This window comes from Musca vetustissima, unplaced genomic scaffold (assembly GCF_032173495.1).
Source record: "Musca vetustissima isolate MV318-11 ecotype Yass unplaced genomic scaffold, APGP_CSIRO_Mvet_v1 utg18923, whole genome shotgun sequence".
NCBI classification, from domain to species: domain Eukaryota; kingdom Metazoa; phylum Arthropoda; class Insecta; order Diptera; family Muscidae; genus Musca; species Musca vetustissima.
In genome coordinates, this window is record NW_026873701.1 from 36453 (window position 1) to 59091 (window position 22639).

Sequence of the window (22639 nt, forward strand, 5' to 3'; positions counted from 1 at the left end):
TACGACCACCATCGAAACCCATACACTTCCGATAGAATCATGATAGAATCAATTGAGGTAACATTGAAGTTCCTAATGAATGCTCACGTCCCATCGAACACAACGACAATGGACGATGCAATGGCAGATAGGAAAGAAATATAAGAGGAACCTATAATTGACAAGTCAATGATGTTGAACGCCTTAAAAAGTTTCTCACCATTGAAAGCAGCAGGACCGGATAACGTTTTCCCCGCGTTCTACAATAAGAGGCGGTATTTTTATCACTACATCTAGCCGCAATCTTTAATGTATGCTTAAGGTTAAAGTACACACCGAAAACCTGGCAGAAAGTCTTCATACCCAAGCCCTACAGGCAAACTACGAAACACCAAATAATACAGGCCAATAAGCCTAACTTCATTCCTACTCAGAACCATGGAACGTACAATCGACACCATGATAAAGAGCAGTATACACAATTATACGCTGAAATATAAACAACATGTGTATGCAAAGGGGAGAGTGGAAACCGCTTTACAGAGGTAGTACACTATATTGAGGGCACCTTGGCTAAGAAAATGTATACCTTAGCAGTAGGCATTGACACTGAAGGAGTCTTGAATACGCTTATCCAATACTTAAATACTTTCCAGCTTGACCGGGCAATAAAAGACTGGGTTAACTAAATGCTAAGAAATAGATGGATTAGCTGTAGCATACAGGACATAACAATCAGAGACAATGTAGGTCAGGGAACAACACAGAGAGGGATTTTGTCACCGCTCCATAAATGGACTCTTAAGGAACTTAACAGATGACGGATTTGAATTTATGCAGATGACGTTATAATGCCTCTTAGGGAAATAATCCTAACTTACTATGCTGGTAAGCCAATGCGTACAACAACAACTAGGGCTTTGGAGACAATGCTATAGACATCCCAATAAAATGTGAAGTGGCGGTTGCAGCTTTAAGACTCAAAGCAATGGACGAGTGGATTGACACCGGACACAACACACCGCACAAAAACCTATTAAAGGCAACTACTGAGTCAACAATTAATACCTTTGATTCAGACAGCATACCTGAAACGAGAATAGTAACACGGTGCGAAACTATAATACCAGATGGGAAACAATGGAATAGTGGAACACTAGTTCACTACACAGTTGGCTCTCGACATGGAGGAAAAACTGGACTGGAAGAACCGGGTACCGAAAATTTCTCTTCGTCTGCGAACGATCCTGCAGGCGGAGTTTGAAGCTATAACAGAGTGTCTTAACTGGTTAAGTTTAAACCAAGGACAAAATATAATAACGGATAGCAAACAAGCTATAAAGACAATATCTTCCAAAACTGTACTGGAATGATTTCTTACAACAAGGACCTGTACGAATTATATGGAATCAAGGGCAACGAGATAGCAAATCAACTAGCCAGGAGTGCAATTCCCAAAATATATGTGAATACCGCCAAACTCTTTAGCGAAACACGCCAAGAAATGAGGGAATAGGCGAATGAGACCCGCAAAACCCTTTGGGATAATGAGGAAACAGAAAACATGATCAAAATCTTACGGGGTGACCCAAGTGAAAACAAAACTAAGCAAATCCTAACGCTAAACAAAAAAGAAATGAGCCGACTGACGGGTATTCTTATGGAACACTCAGCCTGAAGGCACATCTACTCAAGATTGGATACGAAGGTAGCAGAATATTTCCTGTGCCATTGCCCAGCATTTACATGCCTTGGGAAATGACACTCTGCACGGATTAACCGATCTGAGGGGTGTGAATGGAGAAGACTGAAGGAGTTCTCAAAAAACATGGAATTCCTAGATTCATAGGGGAATTAAAGCCAAATGTTTTTAATCTAAACTATCACTAATTCTAACTTTCAGCGCATTTCTAGAGCACACAAGAGACCTCAATTGGCTTATGTGTATGTCCTTCTCATGGGGTGGTATTATTCACCCATCTTTTCAACCTAACCAAATGTACACGTGCGGTAATATTACGACTAAAATAGACGAGTCGATAAGCTCTTCCGATAGTGGTGGCACAAAAAGCTGAATGTATTTTGAATGAATATTCACAAGAAGCGAATTTTTATAATTAGCACAGAAAATTTGAAGATATATTCACTTAAGGGAACCCCCCCCCCCCCCCCATCCACGATTTTATTTTTTCAAGATTTTCAATGGGCTGGTAAATGAATACAAATGCTTGTTAAGGTTTGTGACTTTGCACATATATAACTGAAGATTTAAAAGAGAAGAAAAATAATTTACAACAAATTTTTGTTATTGTTTTGTTGTTGTTTTTTGTAGTTAAAAAAAGTCCTTATCTTTGAGGCCGCAGTTCTTGTCAATAGATTGGACCTCGATAAAGTGGCCAAAAAAAAAACAAAACATCTATAGCCAGCGGGAGGACAAACAAAAGATAGCAACAGCAAATAGCATGACAGAAAAATAGGTTATTGTCCGTCTGAAATCAATTGGTTTATTGGGCACTTTTCTATGGTATTTTGTGCCAGAAGAGATCCCACCCCTCCATGGTATTCCTAATCTCCATTTTTATCAGGGAATACCCCATACTTTCCCCACCTGTTTTGAATCTACGTTTTCTTACCCATTGTTATTTTAGTTGTCCATATCACAAGACTTTTTGTTTAATTTTTAAAGCCAAAACGTTATAATATTTTTATTCATTAAAAGTCTTTCATTGGTTTTCGAATTTACATTGAGGTAGCAAATAGTTCATGGGGTTTTTGAAATTCATCTCAAACAATCAAATATACAGTTTAGTTAAAAAAAATCAAACCAAAAAAATCAATCAAAATTTATATCAAATAGAATATTAGGTAATCGACAATGTGCACGCCAAACATTTACTCCTCTTCTTCTTCTTCTTTCTTTTCAGGACTTTCTAAGGGCTTGGACGCTGAAGGTGGCTTTTGTGTTGGATGCTGGATTCTCCCAATATGTAATGCAAGTAGGTAAGTATGTTTATAGTATTAGCGTATAATTATATTCCGAATTATTATATATTAAATTTTCTTTTTTTTTCTTTATTATCGCCTAAGGACAAACAAAGGAAGTGGTCGCCTATAAAAACCAACGACAAACGCTAGGACACAACGAAGGATGGTCACCTAACCCAGAGTTGAGCTCAATTCGGAGTCCTAACCACCTGCACCTCAACGACAAGGTAAGTACAAGTTAATATAATAACACCTTTGTTTACCCTTTTTTATACTTTTAATGCTTCTTCTTCTTTCTTTACATGAAAAAAAAACAACCCGGAATTTAACTATCTGCTGGTCGTCCGTCTGTCTGTCCGGAGTTTCAGTGTCTTATGTCTATTGGTTGAATATACCAGCGCATGCCGGATTGGCTATGCGTTAAATCAGCGCCTCCCTCGTTGGACTTGGACGGCGAAGTGTGTGACTCCCTTTGGATTTATGTAGATTTAGTTGTAGTGATACTTCGTTTTATTTCAAATATTTGCATCGATTTGTTTGTTCAATATTTTTAAATTTTGTATGTTTTTCTTTTTGTATTTAAAAAAAATGCGTAGGTGTTTTTTTCCTTTTTTTATATTTATATGTATCGATCAATAAAGTTTAAATGTCGATTTTCAAATTTAAATTTGTTTTCTTGCTGTTCGGGGAGATCACACGTCCAGTCATCTTCGCAGGTGTATTTAAAAAGGACAGTTTTCCTATCATTTTTTCCCAGGAAATTTCTCCTACCCTCTTATTAGTTTTTCTTTTATCCCCCTTTATGACGTTTGCCAACTGTTATACACAACAGCTGTTTTGTGCGTGCTATCAATTTTTCTTCTTCTTTAAAATTTAACCCTACAAGGCGCACACCACAAACCCCACTATCCTGCCGATATCCTTATCCAAGGATAGGAGGGAAAAATGTGCGACATTAAGTGATAAAAATCGATGTAAAAATATGTATTTGTTTGGGCACTAAACTAAAAAAATAAAAATGTTTAAAGTTAAAAATTAGATATAGTGAATAATAAAAAAAAGTGGCATCCGGATTTTCAAATAAATTAATTGTGTTGTGTGAAAAAGTGGTACCAAAAAGTAAAGAAAATGTGAATGAAAAAATATCAATGAAAAGCCTCTAGTGTTGTTGTGTGTGTGAGTGAATGGCCCTTGTAAAATAAATCCTTACTAAAAAAAGTAATATATGAAAATACTCTAAAGAAAAAAAATCAATTGTGAATAATGGCCAAATCAATATGCAGAAAAAAAAATAAAAATTACAATATATATATAATAAAAATAATAATTAATCTAACCTAAAATAAATTTTCGATTCCTATGTGTGTGTGTGTAACAAGTGGTTGTACAAATTATGCATTTTCACTCATGAATCAAAATGAAACAACGTGATTTTGGCGGAAATATAATAAAGTTCGAAAAGATGCCACAATGAATTCGACGTATAAGGCAAAGAAAGAAAGAAAAAATATTCCGCCAAAGAGAAAAGAAAATGCAAAAAGAAAATAAATATAAAGAAAGAAGAATCCAATTGGAATAGAAAGATAATATCAAAACAAAATCAAAATTGTGAGAGAAAAATAAATATTCATAATTATAAATTGAAGTTGAAGAAAAAAAAAATTCAAAATAAATAGAAATTAAAAAAAGAGTATATCAAAGAAAGTGTTAAAAGGTGGCTTTATGATAAAATAAAAGAAATAAATATATAAAGCGAGTGCATGCTACCATTCGTGAGAAGTACAACAAAAGTATCGCCAAATAATCAATCAAACCAATGCTTCACCAATAAATAAAAATACAAAAAATCCTTGCTTCATTCCAAATAAAAGAAACATCGCTATAATGATCTTCGAAAGTGGTTAAAAGGTGGAATGATAAAGTTGCAAGGATAGTGATATGTGTTAAATGCTTCCACCATACAAAAAAAATATATATTCTATGAAAATAAATCTTACGACACACAAAACCCTAAGTTAGGAAGATTTGGTGTGTTAGCATTAGTGTGTTCTGTGGTTCAAGCTTTCCAGCAGTGGTTTTAGTAGATTCCAGAATAAGAATGATTGAAGTGATTTTGCAACCATATTCCATTTGGATAAAATCAAAAATTTCTTCTAATGAAAAAGTTTAGGTATTTGGATCTAGATATTAAAGGTTTCTCATAACATACTACGAGGCTTAGTGTCTAACCTCAGATATTAGACATAAAATCCGATTGTAAACCAATAAAAATAAAAATAGTGATGTGTTATAAAATCAAATTATTACTTTTAAACAAAAACCAAAACGAATTTCCAAAAGGATGACGGGGTTTTGAAGGCGTGGCGCATGCTGCTGCCCAGAAATGTGTGGTAAAGGCATATTGCGGAAGATTGGTTTTGCTTAAAGACCAGCTCTGCTTTCACCAGAAATGGATAAGGTAAGATTTTGTTTTTAATGTGTATTCATATTCCTTTTTTTTCATTTGGCCTATTGTGAACATGCGCCCCTGTAAATAAGAATTATTCACAATCTGAATAATAAATTACAATGAAACCTCACGTCTTTAACTTAATAAAAACTCTGAACTACCACTTCTGCATTTACCTACGATTATCCTGGAAATCAATCTACTTTCTGCCTCTCATACTTCCTCATTACCAACGAACAATATTCGTTTTTAGATTCGACTTACTTCTTTTACTCACTTTATAAGTGTACCATCTACTCGCATCACAGCTCTCGTCAAAACATCAGATACGTTGGTATTTCAGATGCGCCTAGGTGTATTTGAACTTGTTCTCCCGTTTTCCAGACTCTAGTGTCATAAGACGAATGAGGGACGGATCTGCGACCACGTGTACAACAGTTCCTCCGCCCGTGTCACTAGTTACAAACGGCACCATTTATATTGGTAAAAGAGGTTCTGCACTAAAGGTCAAAGACATGTCACAACGTGGCGGCTCCTGGAGCGCAAAATTCTATACTATTTAAATAATAAGCCTTTCTCTAGAGTCGACAAATCCGGGATGCTTTCTGCGTTCTCTGATTCTCGAATTTTGTCGTCTGCTGCTGATACCAGAAGATTGGCCACTTATAGTGTGAGAAAAAGTTAATGAGCTGTACATGTCTTCCATTACGCATCACACTTGAATTGATCCTTTTGGAAAAACAAAAGAACAAAAACGTTAACCAGGCAAACCATAATACTTCACACACAACACACCGAATTTCCAAAATTTTAAAAAGCCAAGGTAAAATAATTAATATTAGGTTCCGAATAAATTCTAGACTGAATGGTTCATAAGAAGTTAGTCACTAAGGTTTTAAGTCACGTACATGATAAACTCCTAAGCTTTTTCCTTTCAGATCTTCTATCTCATACAAACAGTTGCCTACTGCCCGCACAATCCGACACTTCACAAACTTCTTACATAGTTTGGCATTAATGTTTTTGCTGAAATCGCTTAACTGGTGGTTCCTGTGATAAACCTCCTGACCCGGTACAAACCTAACTTTCCGTGTACGTATATTATATTTTCGAGCGCGATCTAGATAGTTTTTGTGCAGATTCTTCTTTAATTCATTTCTCACCAGCTCTAGTTTTGAGGACTTCGGAAGAGCACTAAAATCTGGATCGCTCATACACTCTAGCTGTTTTGCCAGTCTATACACACTCCCATGGGTAACCATATTTGTACCAAACAAAGCGAAATAGGGTGTCATACCTATCGATGAATGAACCGAAGATCGAAGAGCGCATTCAATCGAGGATAAATTCTGATCCCAGTCCCGTTGGTCGTCTTGCAGGTAGGATCTAATCGCAGACAAGATCGATTGATTTACTCGTTCTGATTGGTTTGCTTGTGGCGAATATAGCCCAGTCTTGAAGTGCTTTACGCCATATGATTCTAGGAAACTTATGAAATCCTTTCCAACAAACTGCTGTCCATTGTCGGACATCAATACTTCCGGCACTCCAAACTTGTGGAAAACTTCGTCCATCAAAAACTTAATAACATTCCGAGCAGTCGCCTTTGGCATTGGCTTCAATAACACGTACTTCGTGAAATGGTCAAGTACGATAAAAATGTAGGAATTGTTGGACTTCGACCGAACATATGGACCTAAAAAGTCAACGTACACTTTCTGAAACGGTCGCTCGAAAGACACATTGGCCTGTATGGGTTGTTGCATATTTTTGTAATTTGCCTTCGCCTCTTTGCAGATCCCACACCTTCTCACATACTCCCTTATCTGCAAATTCATATTCGGCCAATAATACAGCTGCTTAAGTCGCTTCAGTGTTTTATGGTAGCCTCCATGCGCAGCTGTGGGTGTGTTATGGGCCTTAATAATCGCTGAAGATGTCAAACCTGCTGGCACCCACAGCTTCCATACAAAATCCTCATGGGGAATATCAACGGTGATGGGAATAGTCTTTTTGTAAATATAACCATCTCTTACTATAAGATCGGGTAATGATTCTTTATTTTGCTTAATGGTTTCCACCTTTGCTAAGTACTCCTCACTCCTGAATTCTTCCGACAGCAAATCTACCACACTCTCCATTTGCTCTAACAACTCCTCTAAATTGTATCTGGATAGGACATCCGGAACGACGTTCTGACTTCCTCGCCGATGTTCGATCTTAAACGAGTGGCTTTGCAAAAGCAAACTCCATCTGACTAACCTTCCACTCAACTCTTTATTTGTCATCAGCCATTTAAGCGCCGAATGGTCTGTGATGACCGTGAAAGGCATCAGTTCAATATACGGTCGAAATTTTGTAATTGCCATCACTACCGCCAGACATTCTCGTTCGGTTACTGAGTAATTCTTCTGGGCCGGTGTTAGTTTTTGCGACATGTAGGCTACAGGATGCTCCCCTCCGTCATCGTCCTTCTGAAACAAAACCCCGCCAATCCCCAAATCCGAAGCATCGCATTGCACATAGAAGTGCCTACCGAAATCTGGGTGTTGCAACACTGGACTTTGTGTTAAGGCCTCTTTTAACTTATTGAATGCTTCCTGGGCTTCCTTCCCAAACTCAAACGATCGTCCTTTCTTTAGGGTTGCAAAAATCGGTACCGCTATGGTGGCATAATCGGCGATAAAACGGCGATACCAGCCGGTCATCCCTGTAAATCTGCGAACTTGTCGTGCGTTTTTCGGGTAGGTGAAGTCCACTATGGCAGCCACTTTCTGCGGATCCACCTTTAATTGACCTCCACCAACTATATAGCCCAGATAGCGTAGCTCCCGGAAACAAAATTTTGACTTGCTCACGTTTATCGTTAGGTTAGCTTTCTTTAGATGGTGCGCCACCTGCACCAAAAGGTCGATATGTGTTTGGAAATCAGGGGCAACAATGAGCAAGTCGTCTAGGTACACGAACACCCTTTCACGCATATGTCCAGGAATGACCTTATCCATCAACCGACATAACCTTTGGGCCGCATTACACAGCCCAAAAGGCATGACGGTAAAATGATATAAGGGCCTTCCTGGGACAGTGAAAGCCGTCTTTTCCCTGCTCTTTACTTCGAGCGGGATCTGCCAGAAGGCATCCTTTAAATCCACACTCGAAATAAAATGTGTGTCTCCTAACCGGCTGAGCAAACCCTCGATGTTCGGGAGAGGATAGGCATCCTTGACCGTAAGAGCATTAAGCTTTCTAGCGTCCAGACATAGCCTGTTCTTGGTACCTTTGCGCACCAAAGTTACAGGACTATTCCAAGGACTCTGGCTCGGCTCAATGACCTTCATGTCCAGCATCCTATCCAACTCCGCAAACATGAGAGTCTGAACTGCAGGCGAGACGGGATAGTGCCTCTGCTTAACAGGCTCTGCCTCTGCGGTATCGATGGTGTGTGTCTCCAGCTCGGTCTTACCCAGCCCTAGCACCGCAAACGACGGAAATTGCTCGACAACGTTCTGTAATATCTTCTGATCTTCCTCTGTCAAAATGTGGGCGGTTGGATCAATTGGCTCCGCTTCAGTTTCATCTTCGATCGACAGGCATTCCACCGCGGCTAACAACTCAAATGCGCGCATAAAATCAATCCCAAGATAAAGAACCCTGCCTAAAGTTGGGACTAGGAAAAATTCGACCTCTTTCTCGATTTTCTTCAACTTGATTTTGCTCCTAATTCTACCAACTACCTGGTGAGGTGTACCATCTGCCGTTTTAATATGTGACCTATAAGGGAAAATGGATATTCCTTCTTTATCTGCCAACTCAAGCGCACCTTTTCCTAAACAAGTGACAGTAGCCCCGCTATCCAAAAGGCCTTCAACTTCTGTGTTCCCTATTTTTATCCGGGCATACAGTCGAGTGTCTTCACCTTCATAAAGCGTCGCCTCTGCTATCTGATGTCTAAGCCTTCTCCTTGCTCTGAATCTCTTCCTGGCCTTTACAATCCGATCTCGTCTACTACTAGTGTTAAGAATCAACTTAGTTACCTTACTGTTCGAAGTTCTCCCCCCTTGTACTTCATTAATTTCATTATTTAACGCATCTTGTTTGCCTTCATGGCGCTTACAGTCTACCTTATTCCTATAACTAATATCTTCTATATCTTCATTGCCTTCATGACCCTTACAATTCACTTCATTCCTATAGCTTATAACTACTATGTTTTCATTGCCTTCATGGCCCTTACAATTCACTTTATCTTCGTCTCCTTCATCAAAAATCCTTTTCCTAGCCGCCTCGTACTCTTTCAGACGTATATGCCAAGGTTTAATTTCCCTACTTCTACCTACGGGTTTCTCTTCCATCACTACACTATCGCTACTCATTCTCTCAAGAATTCTGACCTGCGCCCTCCCATGCTCTTCATGCCTCATTTCTGGGGTTGCGATTGAGCCGGACGAGGCACCCCCTTCATCGATCCGGACTGCTGGTTTCCCTGGCACTGCGGACAACGGGGCTTGGTCACATTTTCTAAGCCACAACCATAGCAGAAAAGATTGCGTGTATTGGACGGACATTCAACAAATCCATGTCCTTTCTCTTTGCAATTCCAGCAAATATAATTGGCTTGCCTGGAGATTGCCTCCACTTCCCATTCGTTAGGTCCTTCGGACTCTAGGGCGTGAACTCGCTGATTATAGTGCTGCTTGTATGCCTGCGAGGCCTGCCTTTGATTTGCCAACAGTTGTTCCGCCTTTCGGCACTCTTCCCGAAAATGTTGCAGCCCATAGATCTTCATGGGGAACACCAACGATGCCATCGATGGTTTCAAATTATTCTTTAGCATCTCCACTAACATGCTTTCCTCCATCGGCACTCTTTGCTGGCAGTGTAGGCGGAGCATGGCGTTATAAAACTCTTCAAATGGTTCTTGAGAGCCTTGGCGGCGATCCATCATCCGACGCTGCACATCAAAGTCACTTTCAAACTGGCGGAATTGTGACAAAAATGCCTGTTTGATGTCTTGGAGGCTATTCAAACGACCTAATCGACGCTGCATCCAGAACCAATCTTCCGCCGGCCCTTCTAACAACTGAGGGAACTTGATTACCACCTCCTCATCGCGGTAGCCGTAGTCTTCCTTTAAGCGCTCCAAACGAAACATGAAGTCTTCGGCGGTGATTGACTTTGACGTACCGTCGAATCGCAGTCTCCATTTGTCCATCTCGCTGCGTCTCGGGCTGTAGACGGGGTACTGAAAAGTTGTCGGTTGTTCTCCCCAATACTGCCAACCGCCATTTGGCTGTTGCGGAAGATACGGTGGATGATTTGGCGGAAGCCTACTCGACTGGCTGGCTGGTTGTCCGTAATGCTGGTTTTGTGGCTGGCTTGCCGGTTGGCCATAGGGCTGGCTTGCTGGTTGACCACACGGTTGGTTATGTGACTGCCTTGCCGGTTGGCCATAGGGCTGGCTTGCTGGTTGGCCATAAGGCTGATTATGTAGCTGGCTTGGTAGCTGCCTATCATGCTGGCTCTGTGGCTGACTTGAATACACTCCACCCTGGGTATTTCGATGATGAGAAAGAACCGTCGTTCCCTTCTGTACCTGGGCGGTAGGTGCTGAGAGATTAGCTGGCTGCCCCGACCCAGGATTTACGGCGGGCATCGCTCTGCTCTCTGTACCGATTTGGTTCCTGTCACTGCCGTTTAAATTCGTTCCCATCTCTGCCAAACTCTTCTGCACCAGTTGCGGTACCAACACGCACAATTTCTCATTGAGCAGACGTATCAACTCCATCTGGCCCACTTCTATGGCTGAACTAATGACCTCTCGCAGCTGAGGATCGGCAGCTTGGACACCCATCCGTTCCTGTTGCCACTGAGCATTTTCTCTTCTCCTTTCCTGGTGGATATTTTGAGCGGTTACACTGCTGAAATTTGGCGTACCAATAGTGTCTTCCCCAGACGAAAATGACCCCTCTACCGATTGAGCTGGGCTCGATATGGCCGACATCATACCACCACCTTGACGCGTGGTGGTCAGCGCGCAGGTTGTCATTGTTGTTACCGCTGTTGTCGTAGTTGCCGTCGAGGTAGTATCGGTACCAGTAGCTGTCGTCGTAACCGTAGACATTATGGAGCAATTAGGGCCTCTATCCTCAGATTCATACGATTTCGACCTTGTATTCACCATTTAAACCTAGCTAGTATTTAACCACACTACCTCTGTAAACTTTTTACTATCTTCCTTCTCTCTTCTATCTTAAGATTGTATCTCGATTGACAACTAAACTTTAAATATAATAATTTCTTCACTGATTTTCTTTATTTTTCTTCTAGGTAAATTATACGGAATGCCGAAACAATTATCTATAGGGATTCGAAAACGTAGATCTTTCACAGGTGGGTAAAAATAAACCAATCAACATCATAACTACAATGAGCTAAAATATTTACTCAATCTCCAATTCATAAACATTTCTTTTTTTCAGATTGCTCGTTGCCTTAAAATGAACAAAAACAGGGATCAGCTTGCTACCTAACAGACACTTACTCAAGGACACTGGATTACACATATCAAATGCGCACCTATCCAGGACTCCCAAGTTTGGACATGCATCATTTATATTGCCTTAGACGGACGGACAGGTAAGCAAACCAATTTGGTCTATTTAAATTAAATACCGAAACTAATGCTGGTTGTTTCCTCTTTTCAGACTCGTCGCTACCGATCTACTGATGTAAACACAGCCTAATAAACCGTGACTTACGAATCTTCCAATCGGAAACAACCTCACCACCTTCCCAACCCCATCCTACCCCCGTCAGGGCGGATACCTTGCCCCAACAGCGCGACTTACGATAAATCTAATGCCGTGACTAAGGTGTCCGACCCTACAGACGTAGGACAGCGTAAGGAGAAGCAAACAAAAATATGAAGTTGGACACCTGATTTCTCAGGCCCCATGTTGCGGGCGCCATTTTTGTCCTGTCCTATGGACCTTTATCGTCTGGAGTAGGAACTAATCTACTGACGGCGTTGGCTGGCTGACAGCTTGCTCCGGCAACAGCTCAGTCTTTGGGGCCGCAGTTCTTGTCAATAGATTAGACCTCGATAAAGTGGACAAAAAAAAAAAAACAAAACATCTATAGCCAGCGGGAGGACAAACAAAAGATAGCAACAGCAAATAGCATGACAGTAAAATAGGTTCTTGTCCGTCTGAAATCAATTGGTTTATTGGGCACTTTTCTATGGTATTAGGTGCCAGGAGAGATCCCACCCCACCATGGTATTCCTATTCTCCATTTTTTATCAGGGAATACCCCATACTTTCCCCACCTGTTTTCAATCTACGTTTTCTTACCCATTCTTAGTTTAGTTGTCCATATCACAAGACTTTTTGTTTAATTTTTAAAGCCAAAACGTTATAATATTTTTATTCATTAAAAGCCTTTCATTGGGTTTCGAATTTACATTGAGGTAGCCAATAGTTCATGGGGTTTTTGTAATTCATTTCAAATATCATCGAATATACAGTTTAGTTAAAAAAAATCAAACCAAAAAAAAAAATCAATCAAAATTTATATCAAATAGAATATTAGGTAGTCGACAATGTGCACGCCAAACATTTACTCCTCTTCTTCTTCTTTCTTTTCAGGACTTTCTAAGGGCTTGGACGCTGAAGGTGGCTTTTGTGTTGGATGCTGGATTCTCCCAATATGTAATGCAAGTAGGTAAGTTATGTTTATAGTATTAGCGTATAATTATATTCCGAATTATTATATATTAAATTTTCTTTTTTTATTATTCTTTATTATAGCCTAAGGACAAACAAAGGAAGTGGTCGCCTATAAAAACCAACGACAAACGCTAGGACAACAACGGAGGATGGTCACCTAACCCAGAGTTGAGCTCAATTCGGAGTCCTAACCACCTGCACCTCAACGACAAGGTAAGTACAATTTAATATTATTTCACCTTTGTTTACCCTTTTTTATCCTTTTAATGCTTCTTCTTTCTTTGCATGGAAACAAAATCAACCCGGAATTTAACTATCTGCTGGTCGTCCGTCTGTCTGTCCGGAGTTTCAGTGTCTTAGGTCTATTGGGTGAATATACCAGCGCATGCCGGATTGGCTATGCGTTAAATCAGCGCCTCCCTCGTTGGACTTGGACGGCGCAGTGTGTGACTCCCTTTGGATTTATGTAGATTTAGTTGTCGTAGTGATACTTCGTTTTATTTCAAATACTTGCATCTATTTGTTTGTTCAATATTTTTAAGTTTTGTATGTTTTTCTTTTTGTATTTAAAAAAAATGCATAGATGTTTTTTTTCTTCCTTTTTTTTATATATATATAAGTATCGATCAATAAAAATGTCGATTTTCAAATTTAAATTTGACTTCTTGCTGTTCGGGGAGATCACACGTCCAGTCTTCTTCGCAGGTGTATTTAAAAAGGACAGTTTTCCTATCATTTTTTTTCCAGGAAATTTCTCCTACCCTCTTATTAATTTTCTTTTATCCCCCTTTATGACGTTTGCCAACTGTTATACACAACAGCAGTTTTGTGCGTGCTATCAATTTTTCTTCTTCTTCTTCTTCTTTTAAATTTAACCCTACAAGGCGCACACCACAAAACATGAATGAAAATCTATCAAATTTATATTTCTATCTATTCCACATCTTTCCTATAATTGAGCCATTGCCATATATATGTGTAACACTTATGAAAATGCTGGGAATAGCGAGTTATTCCTTGAAGAAAGATTTGCTTCCTCAAGCTTTCCCAGCAGGCAGATTGAGTAAACTGAAAACAGGAGCACATTTAATAAAGAACAATTTTAAATTGTATGCGTTCCCAATTTTCCTGTTGGGTGATTTTTAAAAACATAATTTGTCAAATTCATATTGACACTAGTATTACGTTGGAATCAAATCAGCTGTGATTTGCTGTTACCTTTTATAATTGTACCATGATTAAAACAAAATTTTACTTACTTCTTCATACGATTATTTAAAAATAGAAAGCATCATCTGGTCTTCCTCTTCGAATAAATATATAGAACAAACATGCTTGGTTTTTTTACGAAAAAAAAACTGTCTGTTGAGACTAGTTCCATTAGTCAATACAGATATTATTGTGATTTGACTTCCATTATGACAACGTAAACGAAGTCCAAAAACGTTAGTTTTAATAATTAGCAGCTGACTTCGCTAGTTGGCTATAATCTGCATCTCCAAATTGTTTACGTTAGACTTGAGAAAAAACAGCCGACTTTCGCTAGCTGGGTGACCTTATTAAAAGATCTTGGTAAACAAAAAATTTGGTCCAATAATTTGGTCCGATAAGGACAGATGATTTCATCCGAGCTGTCAAAATGCTTTCAATTTTGTCTTAATCGTGTTTCATTGTCCCTGGCTTTTCGGTGGACTGCATATTTCAATGTACGCCGAGCTGATGGTAGTCTTAATAGACCAATATCTATTAATAAGGTAACCCATCTAGCAAAAGTCAGCTGTGCTTTCTCGGGTCTTACGTTTTCTAATGTCAAAAATTTGGACTTTGTTTACGTTTTTATAATGGGTGTCAATACACAATGATGGCTTTTGACAGCAGAAGACTATTTGATCTTCACATAGAAATTCCTCTAGGCATTTATACATAGAAAGAAACTCCCCCATCTTATTGACTCACCTGTGTTTGTTTCTTGGTCAGACAATGATTCTTTGCCGCCAGACGATCATTGGCACACTCTTTCCACGTGAGAACATCGACCAACCACAAAATGACCCTATTTGCCCTAGGGAGACCAGCTGGAAATCAGCTGCCACATAAGTTTGCTGTCAAAATCCATTATTGTGAATTGACACCCATTATAAAAACGTAAAAAAAGTCCAAATTTTTGACATTAGACATGTGGAAAAACAGCTGACATACGCTAGCTGGATGACCTTATTAATCGAACTTGTTACCTCCCAAATTTTATAATCACCCCTATTCCGTATGTCGTCGTCGTTGTCGACGACGTTTCTCTTTCGACATCACTTCGCATCGACATCGACATCACTTCGACACTGATTTGGTATTCTGTAACACTCATGCGACGATGTCGACTATTTATCGATAATATCAATAAAAACAAAAATTTTGTTGCATATTTTTGGGCAAAAATGTGTTTGTATACTTCACCGCACTGTGGCACAGGGCATTATGTCTTGGTAAATGTGTTTGCAACGACCAAAAAGAAACGAGATAGACCCATAGTTACTTTTTAGTATATAGTATGTACATAGAATTATTTTTAGTCGATTTATGCATGTCCCTCCATTCATGTATTATTTTAAACAAGTTACATGCCACCATTATGATCCGAACGGGATGAAATTTGGAAAAAATCCATCCAATTGGGATGAAATTTTATTTCCACATAGACGAGTCCTATTGACATTGGTCAAAATCGGTTTAGATTTATATATAGATCCCATATATTTTTCTTTATTTACACTTTATTTTGCATTAAGTATTGAATAGATTCTAGAATGATGTATCCTGTTCTTGTCCGGTCGTTTTTTTTTTAATTTCAAAAAAAAAAATGTTCAAACGCTTTAGTCGTCAACAAAAACTATGACGAATAAATCTTCGACATCGTCGTCGTCACACATTGTTACGGAATACCAAAAATGTTTCAATAGTTATCGATAAATGTCGACAACGACATAGGGAATACCAATTTGCAAAAGACGACTCTCTTCGACGTCGTTTCGTGTCGACGACGACATACAGAATAGGGGTGAATATATTTAGGAATGTCATGCGGGTTCAACGCACGTTTGCTAGGTTTTGATAATGAAAGTCAATTCACAATAATGGCGTTTGACAGCAGGCTTGAGGGGCACCTGATCTCCCGGGACGACCTTATTTATAGGCCTTGTTAATAGACGAGGAGCTCAAGATCTATTATTTATAGGCCTTGGACGAGCTGATAAGTGACTTTCAAGAAAAGCTGATCGAGCTGAAATGAGTATTTATTTTATACTAGAAGTAATGAGTCTTTACAGACGAGCTTAATGATGATAGATAAGCTGAAGGGAATCTTAATAGGCGAGTTTAAGACCGTCTTTATAGACGAGCTTATGGTTGACTTTTTAAGCCAGAAAGCAAAGATGTCCAATATAGATAGAATACGCCTGGAACGATTATCATATATTTTTTGATGGGGTTTTTTTCACCCTTTAGGCCGCAATAATATGGGACCACTCAATAGGCTGCCTAGATCGTGCAATTTAATTACTTTAGACTATTTTTGTGGGCGCTATCTTAAATATCGGGTCTATGCAGACAAGCCCGCTTCAATTGACGCATTGAAGGAAGACAACATTAAAGCATTTATACGGGAGATCTCAGCCCATCTTACCTTCAAATTTATATTAGATTTTAATTGGAAAGACCTTAAAGAATAATATAAGGGTATACATCACAAATACCAAAGGTATCCGAAAGAGTACATTACATGTCTGGTTATTTTTTACAACAACCCAAGTTAGAAAATAAGAAATAAGAGATCGTCTATCCTATCCTTATATTCCAATAAATGCTGAACTATCACCTCGTGTAGACTTTCTTTATAATTATCTGCTAATTTCTGTAGTTTTATATATAGGGTTTTCAATGCTTTTATTAGTATCCCTTAAACATGCATTAATTAGCATTACAAAAAAAGTGTTAAAAAATTAAAACAATATTATGTGCGCTTACAAATATAATTCATTACAAAAATGTTTCGTTTCTTTTCTGGCATATAAAATGAGGCATTATGTTTGTTTGCAATGTTATTGATTTGATGATTTTTGATATCGAATCCAATATAAAATCTAATAAAAAACGAAATCTTCTGTCTTTATTTTACGGCAGGCTTGTGGCTACATAATTATTGTTCATTGTGTTGATTGATTGTTGTTTGGTTGGTTGATTTCCATCGTTTTCGATTATTTTGTAACAATTGTTTTTTTAAATACTCTCAGAGTTTTATTTCCACCCAAATTTATTCTTCCCATCTATGATGGACTTCAGGTGTTAAGTTGATAATTTTTACATGGACTGCCTGGAATTTTTCATATTTAGGCGGTATGGCGCACAAACGATATTTAACTTCATCACCCTCCATAGGCACATATTCACCTTCAATGCTGAAATGGAAAAAATTGTTTATAGGAGTTAAATATTACATTAAACAAATGTATGTATTGTTATGGCATGGTCGGGTCTTTTTTATCGTCCATCTCCCTGCCGCGCAAACGTCTATTTCTGTTTTCATTTACTTACTCTGATATATGACAAAATATATCTTCACCACCATCTTTGGGGGTAATGAAACCATGACCTTTAGTACGACTAAATGATTTTACAACACCGGTGACAATAGGATTTTCCATAGCACGAGCAGATCTGAAAATGAAATAAAAATAAATTGAAATATTTGTTTAGTAAAAAATAAGATATCACATTAAATTAGTATAGTTTAATAAAGACTAAAGGTCTTTCCTAATAGACCAATCCAAAAATACCTTCTTCTAATAGGAGGCCAAAAGACTTCTCAAAGAAGGCGAAGGACATCGTATAGATGATTCATAAGACTTATGATTGAAGCTGCATAATGTATACTCATAGAAGACCAAAAGTTTTTTAAAAGATTATTTTTTCAAAGGCCTCCAAAGAGTTGATTTTTTAAAGAATAATTTCCCAAAGGTCCCCATGGGTGGATTTTTAAAGATTTTTTTAATCACTTCCTTGGAAAGCTTGGAAATTCTGTAAGATGTCCCTTAATGCCTTTTTATAGAAACTCCATAAGGTATTCTTATAGAAGAGCAGACCAGTTGTCACATATAAGATCGCATCTTTTTATTTTCATAGTGCAAAGGGCGGATTTTCATAAAGAAAATTATCAATGAAGACCCGCAAAGCACATCGTATTTTTTGACTACTCTACACAACGGCTTTTCTAATAGCCATAATAAGTGGTCATGTCATATCATCTATGGATCTACATTTCTACGGATCTCCACAACGCCTTTTCTAACAGTAATGGTTAGAGGAGGATATGCCTGTTATATTTGTGGCTACATATTTGCTTTTGTTTTCTCATACTTTCAACTTTCATTGAATGTCCACTCGAATTAATTGTTTTGATAATTATTATTTAAACGAATATGTATGCCTGTGTGTGATTGTGCATAGTTTGGCAATCAAGTGCCGAAAATTTAAATCATCTTCACATTGTGGCTGACTGCCTGGCATTGTTGTTGTTGATGAGGGGGTGTTGTTTTTTTATAATTCTTGTTATTGTTTTTTGTGAACAAAAAACAAATTGATAATAAACAAAAAACACATATATCCCACCATAGTAATGTAAACAAAAAAGAATACAGATTCCAATTGGAATCTTGTTGTGTGACATTGCAAAAAACTCAATATAAAGAAAAAAAATTAAATTCATATCGTTTTGTGTGCGTTTTTTTAATGCTTGACAAAAAATTAAAAGTTTTGGATATTCGCAGCACACTAACGCCCTCCCCAAACCCTCCTTTCCACACTTATGTTTGAAATTTACTTCGGTCCACAATGAACCTTATTGAAAAAGCATGTGGTAATTTTCCAATTATTATGATTAAATTTCAAGGTTGAGACTTTTTCTATGAAAGTAATTTAATAATTTAAGACAATAATATTAAAAATATATAATTAAAAAGTTAAAAAAAGACTTACGTAGAAGCTGTCCTTGTCCGTTTTGTAATAATTGGACTTGGTAGCTGCAAGGAATTCGGACTACCGGTGCTGTTGTCCCGGCTCAAGGGTGGCCTACCCATGCCGGGTGTTAGTTTGTCGGGAGTTGCCGGTGCCTCAGATGACATTTCGATAACTTCTCGAAAAAACAACAAAAAAAAAATAAATAAACGAAATTTATTAGCAATAAAGATCCGCAAATAACTAAGTTATATATAAACACATAACCAGTTTAATGTTTTACCTTATAAAAAAATATTCCCTAAATTTATATCGAAGGAGAATGGCGTTTCACACAATCACTGCTTTTTCGTTGATTGGAATTTTTTCCTTATTTTGGATTTGTACCTTTTTCCAATTTTGGAGATCGTTGTCGTGCAGGAAAATATAAAATCTGCTGGAATTTCTTCTTAATTTTCTTGGGATTTTTCCTTACTTTTATATAAAATAATAATATCCTTCAACAGTAGAATTTTAACGCAACAATGCCAATGATTGATGCAATTTCTTTTTTTTTTTGGCTTTGCAATTTTTTTCGTTTGGCTGGGTTATTACTTCTCAGTGAATTGATAAATTTGCCATCTGAGATGTTAACATTTGAATGTCGATAAATTGGTTCAATTTGCGTGTGTGTGTTCTTCCACACAAAAAAGGGTCTGTTCCAGAACATGCAAGAATGTAGAATTTTTTACTGCGATTACATTTTTTCCTTTATGATTTTGGGAAATGTGACAGCCACCTTTGGGCTGGGTATGAATACCCACACATAATTATGCATTGGCCACATTTGAAAACTATCGCTCAGTCGATTATATTTTTTGGGTCACAAAAAAACCACAAACAAATTACAATGAATTTTATTTATTTGGTTGAACTTATCGCTTCCATCAAGAAGTTGTAAAAAGGTAAAAGCAAAACAAAATAATAAAAACATCTGTTCGTGTCTACCAGTGTTGTAAAGGGATTCAATTTCATGTTGCGAAGTTACACCATGGTGTAACTACCAATGACTTTCAAACTGTGCCTGATCATAAATTGTACGATCAATCCTCAAACCAAATATGTACAATTTATCGAATGAATCAAATTTTGATTTTTTTTTATTGAATAATAAAAATAATAATGAATACAATTTATAATGTAGTAAACTACTTGAATACTATTTCGGTATACACAATATACATGTTTACTGCTGAAAACATTCTTACAAGTGATGTAAATTAGCGCCATCTGGAGATTGAACCCAGAACAAAGGATGAAAAATATCGAGATCCACCATGGTTGATATTTGAGTGACAGTATATCACTATATTTCCACCATGTGTATTCTGACCTTCATTGAAAGTGACATTGAAGTTACGATTTAGAAAGTCATAGACTGTCAGAGTGAAGGTGATATACTAAAAACCACCACGAAGTACATAATAGCCGTTAAATAAATACAAAAATTCTGTAAAATAAATGGTGAACCAGTGAAATTATATACTGATTTTAATTAAAATCAATTAAAAATACCATCTAAGAGTAGTCATAGCTGACGTTGACAAAATATTTTTGATATTAAAAAAAAATTTACACTCGGGTAAGAATTGTAATAAGTTCGTTAAATATATATATATATTCCTTAAAACGTATTATTTCATCCTTCTTAAAGGATATTGTGGTGAAACCAGGATATCTTTTTATCAGGAACAAGCAGTCCTCAGGTTGGTATATATATATTGCAAACCAACTTCACCTGTGGATGGTGAAACCACTTTATCCCGGGATTCTCAATAAATGAGAAAGCTTCTATTATCTAATTCAAAAACCAAGGAAAACCAGATTAAAAGGCTACATTTTTTTTGATAAAAAAAAAAATTGATACGAGTGAGTACGACAGTCAAAAAAATATAAAATTATGAAAAAGCATTCTGCATAAAAACATATATATATTAAATGAGAAAAAAATAATATTTGTATTCAAATTGATATGTTTAAAAAAATATAACCAAATTCTACACACCTCACGTGTTCAAAAAAAAAAAAAATAACTGTACAAACAAGAAAAATTGTTCGTAAAACTATTTAAAATAAATTGTCGAAAATCTAAAGCGGAGTTTTAGGCGCTTATGATTTTCAATAAAAATTATCCCTGTATAAAAGGTTTTCTTCACAAAATATGTAACATGACACAAAATTTTACTTTCATTTTAAATCAATCTAAATAAAAATCACATAATGTCCTAAAAAAAAAAACTCAATAATTTGCCAAAACAATATTTTTTTATGAATAATATTTATTAAGAGTAAAATTAGTAAAAATATAAAAACTGAAAGAAATTATATATATAAATTTATACAAATCAAAAAAATTTAGGATTAATTTGAATTATTAAATATAATATAAAAAAAGCATGTAAAAATAAAATATATATAAAATTAAAAAAAATTATAAATATTAAAATTATTAAATAAATTAAATATTAAATAAATTAAGGTAAAATTACTATGATCAAAACATTATTATAAATAATGTGTAGTATATTTGCTAAAGATTAATAATATATGAACATTTTAAATAATTTAAAAATGGAAATTTAAATTTTTATTTAAAATGGGTTGAGTAATTTATTAGGGTAGTGATAATCGTTTTTGGGGTGTTTCTACAGAATTTTTGGCGACAGAAACACCAAGGTATACTGAAAAATGTATATGAGGGGTGGGCAAAGCCAAAGAGGTGTAACATCAGAACCTCATTCAAACTGGAATTCTACCTTGTGTTTATTTTAAATTGAAAGGCTAAGGCAGATATATGTGTACATCCATTTCCTCTTATTTTATTGTTTTCCCTCTTTTTCTTAATACAAACTATGATGACAGTTACAAAATAATCAGAGGTACACAAATTTAAGTGTGCTGTCAAGTGGATAAAGAACTCCCCTATCCGGCGAGCTAAGCCGCAGCCTACCAACATGTACCTACTCCACTTAACCCAGGCAGTCACATTTATGGCGCCCAACTATAGAGCAATTTAAATTTTTGAATTTTCCAACATAGCCCAAACTTTGGAACAGATTGTATTCTACACATCGGTATCCCGGAAGGCATTTTCATAGCCATGCCGTGTTGTACAGGTGCTCAGGTACAATCAATTCCACAAGTCTACAATCGAACGAGATGAATAAGCAATCATAAAAATAAAGAAACATAATCAGAGGCTATACAGCTTGGTATTATACGTTCTTTTTTCTTTTGAAAGCAGAAATCATTGACTTCGGAAGTTTTTTATAACAATTAATGTATTTTTGTCCCAAATTGTATACTTATATTTGCCTTCAAAATACTCTAGCCAAAACAAAGAAACAAATAACATCCAATTTAAAATAAATACTTTATTTTATATGTTTATAAATAATGTAAACATAATTTAAAATATTTCAAAAACAATTCAATTTTTCTGTGATTTTAAATTTCT

General features: G+C 36.8%; 2 protein-coding genes and 1 long non-coding RNA gene across 3 annotated transcripts; 1 reads left to right on the forward strand and 2 right to left on the reverse strand.

Annotated features, from left to right (window-relative positions):
* Positions 1 to 9270: 9270 nt before the first annotated feature.
* LOC133327543 (uncharacterized) lies at positions 9271 to 10652 on the reverse strand. The gene is made up of 2 exons (XM_061536063.1): positions 9595 to 10652; positions 9271 to 9534 (listed from the first exon to the last, which is right to left on the reverse strand). Exon 1 carries the CDS (start codon positions 10623 to 10625, stop codon positions 9831 to 9833), a length of 795 nt encoding a protein of 264 aa, XP_061392047.1. The 5' UTR covers positions 10626 to 10652; the 3' UTR covers positions 9271 to 9534; positions 9595 to 9830.
* Positions 10653 to 11707: 1055 nt separating this feature from the next.
* LOC133327537 (uncharacterized) lies at positions 11708 to 12531 on the forward strand. The gene is made up of 3 exons (XR_009754259.1): positions 11708 to 11803; positions 11893 to 12049; positions 12118 to 12531. It is a non-coding gene; the product is annotated as an uncharacterized LOC133327537 (long non-coding RNA).
* A 4910-nt stretch (positions 12532 to 17441) lies between these two features.
* On the reverse strand, positions 17442 to 19310 carry LOC133327485 (cold shock domain-containing protein CG9705). The gene is made up of 3 exons (XM_061536004.1): positions 19165 to 19310; positions 17725 to 17847; positions 17442 to 17588 (listed from the first exon to the last, which is right to left on the reverse strand). The coding sequence occupies exons 1-3, from the start codon at positions 19308 to 19310 to the stop codon at positions 17444 to 17446; spliced, it is 414 nt and encodes a 137-aa protein (XP_061391988.1). The 3' UTR covers positions 17442 to 17443.
* Positions 19311 to 22639: the final 3329 nt, after the last annotated feature.

What these genes read in the sequence shown, in the direction of transcription:
- LOC133327543 (XM_061536063.1), bottom strand. Translation starts at nt 10,625, where the DNA reads ATGGACAAATGGAGACTGCGATTCGACGGTACGTCAAAGTCAATCACC.
- LOC133327485 (XM_061536004.1), bottom strand. Translation starts at nt 19,310, where the DNA reads ATGTCATCTGAGGCACCGGCAACTCCCGACAAACTAACACCCGGCATG. An exon ending in CGGACAAGGACAGCTTCTAC is followed by an intron (nt 17,848 to 19,164) that starts GTAAGTCTTTTT and finishes TTTCATTTTCAG; the next exon opens with ATCTGCTCGTGCTATGGAAA. An exon ending in ATATTTTGTCATATATCAGA is followed by an intron (nt 17,589 to 17,724) that starts GTAAGTAAATGA and finishes TTTCCATTTCAG; the next exon opens with CATTGAAGGTGAATATGTGC.